Source organism: Indicator indicator, chromosome 24, assembly GCF_027791375.1.
Source record: "Indicator indicator isolate 239-I01 chromosome 24, UM_Iind_1.1, whole genome shotgun sequence".
Taxonomy (NCBI): Eukaryota; Metazoa; Chordata; class Aves; order Piciformes; family Indicatoridae; genus Indicator; species Indicator indicator.
Window position 1 is genome coordinate 16,606,016 of NC_072033.1, and position 14,462 is coordinate 16,620,477.

The 14,462-nt window shown below is 51.3% G+C and overlaps 1 protein-coding gene across 2 annotated transcripts; it reads left to right on the top strand.

Moving 5' to 3' along the window:
• The first annotated feature begins 261 nt into the window (after positions 1 to 261).
• OPRL1 (opioid related nociceptin receptor 1) lies at positions 262 to 9,777 on the top strand. 2 transcript variants are annotated; one of them, XM_054391752.1, is made up of 3 exons: positions 262 to 488; positions 8,640 to 8,995; positions 9,254 to 9,777. In XM_054391752.1, exons 1-3 carry the CDS (start codon positions 262 to 264, stop codon positions 9,775 to 9,777), a joined length of 1,107 nt encoding a protein of 368 aa, XP_054247727.1. The 2 variants fall into 2 exon arrangements, with proteins under 2 accessions (XP_054247727.1, XP_054247728.1); XM_054391753.1 differs by having other exon boundaries at positions 376 to 473.
• Positions 9,778 to 14,462: the final 4,685 nt, after the last annotated feature.

A 14,462-nucleotide genomic window follows, 5' to 3' on the forward strand; every position in this document is an offset into this window, starting at 1 on the left:
GAGCGCTCGGGTGGTGGTGCAGCCTGCGTGTCCCCCGTGAGATGTGAGCTCAGAATGCACCAAGCTCTGGGGGCTGCTTCCTGTTAAATTGCTCTTGCAGAGGTCTCTTTTTGGGGAGGGAACTGTTCTGTCTCCAGCAATAAACCCTCCTTCTCCTCCAGTGTTGCTTTGCTACGACCCTGCATTGATCCCTCATTGATCAGCAGATCTTAAACTGCCTCTTTGATGCCCCAGGTGCCTGGCACAGGCTGGTGTTCCAGGATGGACCCACTCTTCCCTGCCCATATTCTGGAGGACCCCGACCTGCGGAGGCTGCTGAATGACTCCTCCATGCTCAACCTGAGCTTCCTCCCCAGTAACTGGTTCAACAACAGCACTGGGGACAGCTTCCTGCCACTCAGCATCAAGATCACCATCGTGGTCGTCTACTCCATTGTGTGCATTGTGGGGCTGGTGGGCAACTGCTCCGTCATGTATGTGATCATCAGGTAGGACACGCAGGGAAGCTCCAGGGAGGGCTGGGAGTGGGGCCAGCCGCAGGTGAAGTGGGCAGGCACTTCCCTGGGCACTGCGGAGTGCTGGAGAGGGAAACAATGTGACATTGGTTTTATTGGTTTGGTTTTATTTGTTTTTCTCCCTTCCCAGGATGTGATGAAGCCTTCCTGCGAGCTTTCAGCTGCCCTCTGGTGCCTCCTAAAGTTTAACCCTGAGAATGGAAGGGGTGATCAGATCTGCTCCCAAAAACCACTGCGGCTTTGGCAAACTGCCGGGCAGGGAGCTGGGTGTCCCTGGGGAGGGCAAGGTGTTGGGTGCATCCTGCTGCCAGGTTGTACTGGAGCTGTAACAGGATCTCTCCCTCTGTGTCCAAGCACCCCAGCTGCAGCTGCTGCTCCATCTGGGAGCTGGTGCTTGCCGAAGCTGAATGCGATTGCAAGGGAAGGGAGCTGCTGGCAGGCTTGGTCTTACGTTTACAGGGGGAAACAAATCCCAAATGGGGCTCTTCCACCTCTTTGGAATCTACAGACATGAATCAGATGTGACAGGATGCTGCAGACATGAGGGCAACCTCTCTGGCTCCTGATGCTGAAGGTGGGAGGGCAGGGAGGACCTCTGCATGCAGCACTGCCCAGCCTCCCTGCATCTTGTGGGCATTCTAAGTGTCCCTGTCTGCTTCTGCTGTGGTTCAAACTTCCCATTTTCCTGGAATTAGAAACCTCCTTCCCCTCTGCAAGTACAAAACCAGCTTTATGCCATCCTTAGGGCTGTGATGTGCCAGCCCCCTTCTGATCTCTGTACCTGCATGTTGAGGAGAGAGCTTCCATTTTAGACACATCCTGGAGAAGGTTCCTGGTGTGGGTGGAGGCTGCCAGCAGAGAACAGACAGGGAAATTTGTTTTCTCCTCCAACAGAGGATGAAAACATTTAGCAGGCAGGTACCCAGGAGCTGATGAGATTAAGTCTTGCTTCTGCCAGAAACTCTGCAGCTTCCAAAGCATCTTTCCCTTCAACACACACAACCAGGCTGAGGGAGGTGCTGCAAAATTAAGTCTTGGGTATCACAGGTTGGTGAAAGGTGGCTACAAGGGTGAAGTGACACAACTGTCATCAAGCCACCTGTCTGTGCTCTTCCCACTGAGGAGCTTCTGGCAGGGAGATCACATTAGCTCTGAGGAACTGAGATGGGCAGAAGAGGTTTGTGATGCAGCAGAGCCATGTTTGGAGAGCTCAGGTTTCTCTTTCAGTGTAGTAGCAATGGTTGGAGTAGGCATGGAGTCTGTGGGTGCCTGTGAGTGAGAAGTGTCTGTACCATGGTGATGCAGCTCCCTGAGGATGGCTGAGATGGTGTGGGAGCCCATGTCCCATGTGAAAACCTTGGACGTGTGTCTGGAGGGGAAATCTGGGCAGAAACCTTCCTTATCTGAAGGTCTTGTTGGGGTGTGGGCAGCAGGATCCTGCCTGAAGAGGTCTTGTTGGGGTGTGGGCAGCAGGATCCTGCCTGAAGAGGTCTTGTTGGGGTGTGGGCAGCAGGATCCTGCCTGAAGAGGTCTTGTTGGGGTGTGGGCAGCAGGATCCTGCCTGAAGAGGTCTTGTTGGGGTGTGGGCAGCAGGATCCTGCCTGAAGAGGTCTTGTTGGGGTGTGGGCAGCAGGATCCTGCCTGAAGAGGTCTTGTTGGGGTGTGGGCAGCAGGATCCTGCCTGAAGAGGTCTTGTTGGGGTGTGGGCAGCAGGATCCTGCCTGAAGAGGTCTTGTTGGGGTGTGGGCAGCAGGATCCTGCCTGAAGAGGTCTTGTTGGGGTGTGGGCAGCAGGATCCTGCCTGAAGAGGTCTCCTGAGTTGTGGAGGGGGCCCTTGACCAGTGCCTGCTGGGGAAGTTATAACTGAGCTAGGTCATGTGTAGAAGTTGCTGCTTGTCCCCCATCAGTGTCTTCTGGGAGCTCACTGATGGCTGAGACCAAAGCCAAGTTATAGCCAGGGAAATGGGGCCATGGTGGGCTTGGGTTGAAGGTTGAACTCAATGATCTTGAAGGTCTCTTCCAGATGAAACAATTCTGGGATTCTGTGTTCCTTCATGGTTTGGTAGGTAACGGCAACTCTTGGTTCTCTCTGCTCAGTATTTTACTCTCTAGCCTACTTTTGTTGTCCAGTCTAAGGTCAGGAGCAAGTATGGTGATAAATGAGACTCAATGTCCCAAGCTCTTGACCCTGGTCATGTATGCAGAGTCCTGCAGAGAAGCCATCATGCAAGGAGGATGTTGATGACTTCCACAGCACAGGGTTATGTTTTTTTCTCCTGTTGAAACTGCTGGGCTTCGCTGCCATCAACAGCAGCTTTTAGCAGGGGGTTGCAAGTTTGTTGCTGGTGCTTTGGGGACTCAGTGTTGTAGCTCATAGTGATATTTTCTCTTAATGGGGAAGAAAGCAAACCCTTTTTGCTGTACCTCTACCATCTGTAGGTATGGTGCACCCTCCAGAAGCTGAGCTTCTTCAGAGACAGCCAAGCTTCAGCACACAGCACAGCAGAACCTGGCCTGCTGTCTTCCACAGAGTGGCACAGTGATGCAGGCAATAATCGTTCCCTGGTTTGGAGAGAGCTGGGAAACAAAGATTCTAATATCAGCACTTGAGGAAATTGAAGGCATCAGGAAGGCTTCCTTGGTCCTCTCTAATGAGCTGTTTGGTTTGGGGTTTTTTGTTTTGGTTTGGTTTGCTTTTTGGTGCCAAGGGAAAAGTTTAAAGTTTCCTGGATTTCACCAAAAAAATCCAATTCTGAAGCTCCCCTCTGCCGTTGTCCCCTCTGCTGTAAGACCCAGCCTCCATCCCACTGATGCTTGGTGTGATTTTGGGGTGATGAATTTACAGAGACCACCATGGTCTGACTGTCAATCCCCTTCTGGTGCTGAGCAGCACTAATTGGATAAGGCTGAGAAGGGCTCTTGTCAGGAGCAAGATTTCCTGGACAGTAGAAAGTCTGTTGTGAAAACCTGCCTCAGCTGTGGCTTTGTTCTGCCTGTTCATTGTGGAGCTCCTTGTCAGGGCAGATAATGTCTCCTCTCCCTCCTGCTCCTTCTGCAGATTCCTCTCCTCTGCATACATTTCCTGTGCTGAGTTTTAGTGAATGTGAGCTGGGGAGTGGAGCAGCGGGAGCAGAGAGGGCAAAACCAGGCTGCTAAGGTTCCTCTTCTTTACTACTTGAGTTCTGCAAGGCTGGATGCTCAAAAGCTTCACTTTGCATCCTAAAAACAGAGGGGGAGGGATGTATTGTTCTTGCAGTGGAGCTGGGGGTGACTGAGCCACGGCTCACGGGGATGGAAGTGATGCAGATGCACATGTTGCTGCACAGAGTGTGACAGACCCTCAGCCCTCCACTGATTCATAGAATCAACGAATTGTTGGGGTTGGAAAAGACCTCCAAGATCATTGAGGCCAACCATTGACCCAACACCAGCATGGCCACCAAACCCTGTCCCCACATGCCTTGGCCATAGGTTTCTTGAACCCTTTCAGGGGTGGGGACTCCACCACCTCCCTGGGCAGCCTCTTCCAACCCCTGAACACTCTTGTGGCAAAAAAAAATTTCCTAATCTCCAACCTAAACCTCCCCTGCTGCATCCTGAGGCCCATGTAGCCATGAAGGGACCAGGGACAACATGCAGCTTCAGGTCCAAGAAGTCCTCTGCTGTCCCCAGCTCTGTCATGCTGCTGTGATGCTCAGCAGTGCTGATCTGGAGGACTCCAGGATCAGGCCCCCATGGCAATGATGCCTCATTTCTGGGGCACTTCTTTCCACAACAGCACCCTGTTGGGAGCCCAGCAGGGCACTGGGGATGCCCAGCTAAGCTCTCCCAGCTGAGGAAGGCTGGTGTGGAGCATTTTAAGCAGCTGTTTAGGTAGCTTAGGGCTGTCAGCCTCCTCCTATTCCATTTGCTGCTTCCAGGTGATGCTTTAGGAGGAGGGAAATGGTGGGAAGGTGCCTGCACTGGGCAAGCTGCCTTGGGGATGGTTGTGTCAGCTGTTATTCTGCTTGGAGATGGCATCAGTCCCTGGCAACAGGGGTGAGGGCAGCTGGCTGTGATGAGATAGGGAAAATGAAGTTAATTATGACACTGCAGAGATGCAGATTTCTTAATAGAAAGCTTTTGAAGGGAAGAGCCTGGACCAGCTGTGTTTCAGAGCTGAAATTCAGTCTCTCTAACACAGCCTGGCCCCAGAGGATGCTGGTGGAGCCATCTGAGACCTCAGCTCTCTCCAGATCTGCCTCTTTCAGTCATTCTTGGAAAGCAAAAAGGACAATTGTTCAGGGAAGGGAAACCCACACCAAGGGCTCTGTGCTGTGCAGAGTGATCAGAGCTGGGGGAGGGCAGCGAGGTGAGCAGAGGGTGACATCGTGTGACAGTGGATGCAAAGGGCAGGTCTGCAGCTCCCCAGGTTCCATGCTCCACCAGCCCAGATGAGCTGGGCTCAGCCAGATTGGTCACAGCAGTTATGTGTGGCCCCTGCTAGTGCAGATCTTGTGAGTCCAGTGTGTGTTGGAGGGTTGGTGGTTTCTTCTGGCTTTGGAGGGATGAGTGGGAAGGAATTAGCCACCTGCAGCAGTAATTCTGAGCTGCTGAGTGTGGGACTCAGTTCCCAGTGCTTTTCAAGGGCTGGGCAGCTCCCAGCAGCACTTAGGACATGAGCAGTTCAACAGAGGCAGCTCCAGCACGTGAGCAAGGATTAGAGCATCTTCCTAGACCAGACCAAAGCACCACTGCTGGTGGCTGTGCACATGCTCAGGGCTGCCTGGGCATCTGTGTGAGCTGCAGAGGCTTTTGCAGCAGCAGCCACCCAGCCTCTGTCCTCAGCATGGCAGAGAGCAAAGAATGCAAAGGGTTGGAAGGGACTCTCAAGGTCATCTTGTCCAACCTCCCTGCAGGCATCAGGGACACTTCCAACTAGTGCAGGTTGTTCAGGGCTACATCAAGTTTGACCTTGAATGTCCCCAGGGATGGGGCCACCACCATATTTCTAGGTAACCTGTTCCAGTGTCTCACCAGCCTCATTGTGAAGAATTTCCTCCTAATGTCCAACCAAAATCTCCCCTGCTCCAGTCTCAAACCATTGCTCCTTGTCCTATCCCCACAGGCCCTTCTGAACAGTCCTTCCCCAGCCTTCCTGCAGATCCCTTTCAGGTGCTGAAATGCTGCTCTAAGGTCTCTTTGGAGCCTTCTCCTGGCTGAACAACCCCAAATCTCTCAGCCTGTCTTTGTAGGAGAGGTGCTGCACCCTTCTGATCATCTTCATGGTCATGCAATGTCCTCATCCACTCTGGTCCCTAGGAAGCACCCTAAGGAGCAGGGGGGGGCACCAATATCACTCAGTAAGACTCAAAAGGCAAGAAAATCATCTGCCCAGAATCCTTGCTGCTCACCCTGGCTGGTGACAGACTCCCTGACCTCTGCTGATGACTCACTGTCTTGCCAGGTAATGAGTGGCTTTGTGTGGCTCTCAGCAGCTGCTTTGGGGAGCATCTGGCTTCCTAGGCCAAAGGGACTGAAATTTGTCCTCCTTGGGTTCTCTTTTTTTTTTTTTTTTTTTTTTTTTTGGTCACCTGTTGTATTATTAAGGATAAACTGGCTTGAATTGGGTAATTTCATGCTGAAGGGGCTTTGGAAAGCTGATGGGAGCAGCAGGGACACAGAGCATGTGTGGGTGTATGGCTGGGAGCACACAGGTACCAGATCAAGTATCAGCCTCACACAGCTTGGGGGCTGGGAGCTGGCTGGGAGCAGAGATGCCACGGAGCTGGTGCTGATATTTCGCTGCCAGAGGGTGCGAGCAGCTAATCAGAAAAATCCTCCCTGAGCCTTTTCTGCTCTGTTTTGCTTCCCTGCCTGTGTCTGAGGAAGGTGGCAAAGGCCGTCACTGGTGCCAGGGCATGGGGTGGGACTGGAGGGAGCTGCTCAAGGTGAACAGCACTGTCTGCATCCCAATTAGCTGGAGCTATGAATATCAAATTGAGAGGCTCTGAGAAGAAAAGAGCTCCTGGAGATCAGGAGATCCTGGAGCTGTTCAGGTTGTCTGGGGCTCTGAGCAACCTGCTCCAGTTGATGTCCCCCCTGACTTCAGGGGTTGGACTGGATGACCTTTAAAGGTCCCTTTCAAACTAAACCATTCTAGGACTCCATGCTCAAGTCCTTGCTATGGTCCTTGGTGTCTGCAGCCACACTTTGGGTTGTAGGTTTGCCACAGCCAGCTGGACCTTAGCCTTGGTGCATCTGGAGCTGCTTGCTGCCTGCACGCTTGCCATGGCTGGGTGGAAGAGGGGGAGGGATGACCAAACAACAGGTTTGCATCTCACACTGAGGCTCAGCCAGGGTGAAAAGCAGGACCTCAAAGCCCTGTATGTGGAAGAGCTGTTTCCAACCCATCTCCTTCTCCCAAACTGCAGGTTCCCCTTCCTGAAGCACATCTTTTTTCCAGGCAGTGCTACTTGAGGTCTACTTAGCAAAGCAAAAGGAGGGAGAAGCTGAGTGCTGAGCTGATATCCAGACATTTTCCCTCTTAGGCTTCAGCAGCTGGGAGGAGATGAGATTGCTTTTGTGATGAAGGTAGAACAGGATGGAGAGCTGAGAACTGCCCTGTGGGAGATGCTCCATTAGGAAATTGCCTCTGTGATTGAGTGCAAGAAAGTGGCTCAGCAGGGAGCTAATGTTCTTCATGGAGGCCAGAGGCTTATCTGTCAGAGCTGTGCCATGGAGGGGACCTTAGGTACCTCCTAAAGCCTGAGAGTTTAATTTGTCCTTTTTATTTTTTTTTTGGTGTAGATTAAGAAAGAGAACACTTTCATTTCCCAGAGGAAAGGAAAAAAGAGGTTAATCCACTGAGAAGCGATTAATTGATTTTTTGTTTTGTTTTGTTTGTACTGAAAATTCTGGAAATGTTTGGGAACATTGCTTGGGTGGGATAATGGCTGTTGGCCCTCGGTCTGCAGAGGAAGAGGAGCTAGAAATAAGTAATTAGGAGTAAATTAATTTCTTCCACATTTCAAGAGAACAAAATCAGCCTCAAAACAAACAAACAAACAAAAAAGGTCTTGTTGGAGGTGGTAGGTGGGGGGGTGTCTACTTGTGTTGGGGGAGAGAGGGAAGGTAACTCGGCTGTCACATCAAGGTGGTGCTGAGGAAAGAATCATAAAATTCTGGAGTGGTTTGGGTGGGAAGGGACCTTTAAAGGTCACCTCCTCCAACCCACCTGCAGTCAGCGGGGACACCTGCAACTGGAGCAGGTTGCTCAGAGCCCCAAGCAGAGGAATGGTTCCAGAGATGTGGGATCCAGAGGGCTGAAACTCAGAGCTCAGATTGTTGGAGTGGGCCCAGGGCTGCAGAGTGGAGTTGAGAGTTTGCTGTTCTGAATCAGTTTGACAAAAAGAGCTTTTTTTTTTTTTTTTTTTTTTTTTTTTTTTTTCCCCTTAGGTGAGATCAGAGCCTGTAATAGCTCAGCACACATCAGCCTGGGAGCAGTGCTGTAGTTTCTGGGTTTAAGTGGTCCCCTCAACTGAACTTGCTCTCCATTAACACTCATCATTGCCTGCCCTCTCTGGCAGCGTTTCCACAAAGGTCCTTAGTGCAGTCGATGAGAGATGAGCTGCAGGTTTAAAATTGAGCTCTTGTGTTGCCCAGAAGAGTAACAATCTGCAGCTGAAGTGTTAGATTTGGTCCCAGAGTCACCACTGAGCTTCCATTTCTGCACCCTCTGCAGGGCGGGTGATCAACTCTCTCCTTGCCTCATTTCCCATGTGTCAAAGGGGACGACTGCCAGCAGAGCCAGGTGAAACTCCTCTTGGAGCAGGCACTTTATGCAATAAAGTAATATGGCAATGACAAAACCCCTCCTGAAGTAGAGCTGACTCCTGACTTCATCCACAAACTGCCCCTTTTAGAAGGAGCCATGGTGCTTCCACAAGGCCAAGTGCAAGGTCCTGCACCTTATCAGCACAGGTTGGGGGATGATGAGGTTGAGAGCAGAAAATGACTTTGTTCCAGGAGAAAATTGCACCATGTCCTTCCCAGAGCAGCAGAATGCCCTCTTGAGACCACTTCCATGCCATACCCATCCTGGTCAGGTGGGGCTCTCACCAGTGCTCCTTTCTTCTATTGCAGGTTCACCAAGATGAAGACAGCAACCAACATTTACATCTTTAACCTTGCTCTGGCTGACACCTTGTGTCTGATGACCTTACCCTTCCAGGGTACAGACACCTTCCTGGGCTTCTGGCCCTTTGGCAACGTGCTCTGCAAGATTGCCATCTCTATAGACTACTACAACATGTTCACCAGCACCTTCACTCTGACCATGATGAGTGTGGATCGCTACATTGCCATCTGCCACCCCATCAAGGCCCTGGACATCCGCACGCCACACAAGGCCAAGGTGGTCAACGTCTGCATCTGGGCCCTGGCTTCTGTCTTTGGCATCCCAGCGATGGTGATGGGGTCTGCGGAGAACGAGAACAACGGTCAGTGAAAACCCATCCCAGGGGTGGGGTGGGGGGGTGGCCAGGAGAGCCCATGGGCTTGTAGCCCTCTGCATGGCTGCCCTGGCTTCATCAGTGTGGTGAGCTCTGCTGTGGAGCCATCTTAACTCTTTCCTTTCTGCATCCCTGCTCCTGCTTTACCGGTACCAAGCATGCCCAGGCCATGCTGACTGTGCAGATGCTTTGCTTCCTGGCATGGCTTTGCTGATCTTCTTCTCCTTTCTCTTTGATCATCTGCAGAAATCGATTGTCTAATCAAACTCCCCTCCCCTGTGGATTACTGGGATCCAGTGTTTGGCATCTGTGTCTTTCTCTTCTCCTTTATGATTCCTGTGCTGATCATCACCATTTGCTACAGCCTGATGATCAGACGGCTCAAGAACGTCCGAGTGCTCTCGGGCTCCAAGGAGAAGGACCGGAACCTGAGGCGCATCACCCGCATGGTCCTGGTGGTGGTGGCAGTCTTCATCATTTGCTGGACTCCCATCCAGATCTTTGTGCTGGTGCAGTGCTTGGGTGCCAAGGCAGAGAGTGAGCTGGAGCTGGCCATCTCCTGCTTCTGCACCGCACTGGGCTACGCCAACAGCAGCCTGAACCCTGTGCTCTACGCCTTCCTGGATGAGAACTTCAAGGCATGCTTTAAGAAGTTCTGCTTCCCCACTGCTTTCAGGACCGAGCTCCAGATGTCCAACAGGATGTGCAGCATCGCCAAGGATGTGGCCTATGCTTGCAAGAACTCAGAGGGGACTAACAATCCGGCCTGACTAGGCATGGAAATCCCCATGGTGGCTGTCACCCAGCAGAGTCCGACCACCCCCACGTCAGAGCTGACTCAGATAACAGCTCTTTAGCAGGACCTCGACACTGGGAGGCCAAAGCCTGAGGCAACAATTTTTTGGGGGTTGGGCTAACCGGATACTGCAGGAGCATGCAGAAAAAAGCGAGCCCCAGCGGCGTGTTTGCAACTGCAGCACACCCGTGGTGGGGATCAGCCCTTTGCTTCCTGCAAAGCCCTCGTGGTTTGCAACAGCCCTGGGAGTTTGGGAACCAAAGGTTTAAAACAGGCATTGCTCCTGCAACCTACACTTCTGCTGCTGAGAGACAGACCAACTGCAAACTGTTCCACTGCTTGGTTCCTCCCCGGGCTGCTGAGACGCTCGCAGCTCATGAGGTTCACCCTGTGCAGGTTGGATTCCTGCGGCATCGCTCTGAAATCAGACTGCGCTGAAGCCAAAGAGGGCAGCAGCCATCAGACAGACCCAAGATCATCTCCAGGATGAGTCATCGTGGAGGATGCAAGGAGAGAGAGAGGAGAGAGCTGATGGAAAAGGGATTTCAGACTACTCTGTGACTGGGAGCCAGGGCAGACAATGTCAGCTCTTGCAGATGGGATCCGATGGAACTGCCCCACCTCGAGAGGGGGAGCAGGGTGGTGAGGATGATCTGTCAGAGCCTGATGAATGTAGCTCAGGAGAGGAGGAAGGAAAGATGGATGGAAGGAACACCACTCCTTGTTTATATGCTGCTATCACTTTCTTCTTGAACTCTATATTTCCATTGTGCTGATGGATTGAAGGTGTCTGTAAATACCCGTCTCTAGTGCTAGAGGTACAGCTAGAGTGTAGGATTTCATCTTGCCAAGCATGCCTTGGGGACCTTCCTCAGTGACAGGAGGGAGGAATGATGTGGCCTATCTAAATGTGCTGGGGAAAGCCATTTTGGTGAAGTCAGAATGGCAGCTCCTTCAGAGGACATGGACATTTCTGACTGGAGGGGTAGCCCAGAGCAGTCCCACCTGCTCCACACCAGGGGTGCACAAAGCATACACAAGGTGGGAGTTGGGGATTTGTTTTCTTAATGAAATGAGATCCATGATGCTGAAAGCACTTGGGAAGTGCTGCTGAGGTACCAATCACAGATTGTTGCTCTTTTTCCTCTCCCAGTAGGGCAGAGCTTTGTGGAAAAGGAAATGTCCGATCCTTTTGGGTGGGAATGGAAGTGTTCCTGAAGAGCTGTGAGCACAGGGGAGGAGAGCAGTTTTGTGTCCCCCCTGCTTCCCTCCCAGTAGCACACCAGGCTGGGGAAATCTGGCCAGTGGTGGCTGGTGGTGATGATGGGGAAGCAAAGGTACCACACCTCCATTTGGAGAGGGGAGGTCAACTCCCAGAACTGACAGTGTGGCCCAGATTGTACAGACTTCATGTGAATATTTCTTGTGCCCTGGTCTCTGATATGCTGTATTTTTCATGTATCTATTTGGCAATATTTTAATGCTGTCCTGGTCTCTGATATCTGCTGTACAAAAGAATCCAATGTTCTCTATGTAGAGTGTTTCCCTTTTGGTTGGGCTGAAAATAGTGATTTGATTCCCATGTCCCACATATAGGACCCAGATCCCTTGTAAACTGCTGGAGCTGGGAGGGTTTTTGTGCTGATGAGCATTTGGTTGGGAATCTGGAGGGATAGCAGAGCAAGCTTTGCAATTAGAGCTTCCCCTGAATGCTGGAGTGGGAGGAGGATGTCTGGGCACTTCAAGCACTTTGCAGGGGATGTTTATCCCCAAGCACTCACCAGGAAATCTCTTGCAACCCCCCCAAGCATGCCAAGAAGAACCTCTTGAGGAGCCTGCTGCTGGCAAGCTGCATCTGTGCGTGCTTAAAAATGAGTTTGGTGGTTGTTGGCTTTGTGAGTACAATAACAGTGTTGGGTGATGAACAACCTTGAGTCTTCCCAGCCCATCAGCTGTGGTATGGTCTAGCAGGGTGCTGGGTATGAAGATAGGCACCAAGTGCTAGATTTTTCAGTCACTGGAATAGGTTGTTCAGACACTGGAACAGGCTGCCCAGGGAGGTGGAAGAGTCACCATCCCTGGTGGTGTTCCAGGAACGTGTGGCCATGGAACTTTGGGATGTGGCTTAATGGCCATAGTGGAGCTGGTCTGATGGTTTGGCTGGGTCTTAGAGGCCTTTTCCAAGCCAAACAATGCTATGACTTTTCTTCCAGTGCCAGGAGGCTTTGTTCATGGCCCTCCTGAAGAACAGCTACCATTGCTTGGCACTATTTTTCTCTAGAAGGGTTTTGTTACAATGACTCTGCTGCAGCAACCTTACATAATCAATACTAGATGTGTCTTTACTAAGCTTTTGGGTGATTCTGTGGCCCTTGCAGTCAATGTCTTTAGGCAATTCTGGTCAATGCTCTGTGGAGTCTAGTAGAAGAAAAGCAACAAAAAAATCCTTGAAAGGAAAAAAAAAAGCTTTATTGTGTTGTGCCTATGGGGTTCAAAGGTTTGTGATCAGCTGGCCAGCTGCAGTGCAGGCTCTGGATTTCTGCTCTGAAGTGGCAGTGTTGGTCTGACTGTCCCCATGTTGTGGTGTAAATGACAATTTCCTAGATGGCTACTTGTGTGCTTTAATAAAGGAAAATCAAACCCCCTCTACCTGGAGTGACAGGGAGTCTGGAATGTTTTGCTGTGTGGATCAAGGAGGTGGTTTCAGCTTTGGCATTTTTTTTTCCCAGCTACTATCAGTGCTGAGAGGATGTGCTGACATGGAGGTACCAAATGTGCTTTCAGAGGTCGAGGGGAGCTTTAGTTTTGGAGAAAACTTTGTCTATGGGCAATCCGGAAACAGAAGATGTGAAAGGGAGTCAAACTGAGGCCTACAAAGGGGTCTACAAAGAGCATCTCTGTGTGGAGGAAAGGCTGAGAGCCCTGGGGCTGTTGAGCCTGGAGAAGAGCAGCCCCAGAGGGGATCTGAGCAATGCTCAGCAAGAGCTAAAGGAGCTGTGGGGGGTAAGAAGCTGGGGCCAGACCCTACTCAGTGGTGCCCAGGGACAGGATGATGGACAAGGGGCACAAACTGGAACCCAGGAGGTTCCACCTGAACAGGAGGAGAAGATTTGTTTGGTGTGAGAGTGCAGAGCCCTGGAGCAGGCTGCCCAGAGAGGTTGTGGAGTCGCCTTCTCTGGAGAGCTTCCAACCCCCCCTGGCCATTGTGCTCCTGGGCAAGCTGCTGTGGGTGCCCTGCTGGAGCAGGGGTTGGACTGGGTGAGCTCCAGAGGTCCCTTCCAACCTCACCATGTTGGGATTGTGTGAATTACAGAAGTGCTGTGGAAAGAAAGCCAAAGCAGTATTCTGTAGCAATGGGGGAAGGATTAGCCAGAGAGATGTGCAATGAGGAAAGCTTTTCCCTGCACAGAGATCAATATTCCTGCCCAGGCAGGTAAATAACAGGAGAGGCTTGCTCAGGAGCAGTGGTGACTTTTTTTCCTTCTTTTTGATTTTCTTCCTAAAAACATTAAGAAAATTGGTGAGAAATGTATTGAAATATTTATTTCTTTTTCTGGTTCAGTCAATTAGAAGAACCCAGGGGTAAGTTCTTATAGCAAACCCATAAACCAAAGTGCTTTAGTCACTGTTAGAGGATTTACTACTGCAATGAAGATTTTTCTCTGCTGCTGGCTGGAGGCAACTGCTGGGAATGACCAAGAACAGACAGCTCAGGGCTGAGCTGTCTCCTGAGGAGCTCCTTGGCTCATTGCACATCTGGGCAGATCTTGGGAAGGATGATCTGCTTTGCTGGTGCCACATCTCACATCCTCTGCCCCAGCTCATGGTGCTTGGCTAACAGCATGACCCATGGTTTCTAAAAGCAGAAATAAGGTGCAGAATTTACACCTCCACTGAAATCTTGGTGGTTTTATGCCATGGGGAGAACTTCCCCAGGAGGTGCTGGATTGTCCTTCACCAAGCTATAGTTCAGAATGAGTGGGATTGATTTGGATGAGCATCCAGCTGAAGAGACCTTCCTCATGCCCACTTCCTAGAAGAGCTTTTCACCCCCTCTGAATGCATTTGCACCCTCACCCCACTGCCCACCCCCTAAGCCTGGCCCCAGGGCTGAGGGCAGTTTCAGCAGGTGAAAAAAAAACTCAGCTGAAGAAAGACAAAAGCTTCATTTGCCTCACATGGTGCCATTGCTCAGAAACTCTCTCCTCTCCCTCTCCTTTCCCAGAGGAAGATTTATTAACTCCTTAAAGAGCTGTGCCAGGGCTCTGATCTTTCTCAGGCTACTCTGGGCTGCCATTGCACGGTAGGGCATGGTGCCTGCAACAGGATCCTGCACACCTTCCAATGCTCTGTTGGACACTGGAGCAGGGTAGAGTTAGGTTGGACATTGGGAGGAAGTTCTTCGTGGTCAAGGGGATTAAACACTGGCACAGGCTGCCCAGAGAGGTGGTGGAGGCTCCATCCCTGGGGGCATTCAAGGTCAGGACAGGGCCCTGAGCAACCTGATCTAGTTGGAGGTGTCCTTGCTAACTGCAGGGGTGTTGGACAAGGTGGCTTTTGAGGGTCTCTTCCAACCTGCTGCATTCTCAGATTCTGTGAAGGTGGAGGCTCTCCATAGTTAGAACCTCTTTGTTCAAATGAAGAGAGTCTCCAGGAGCA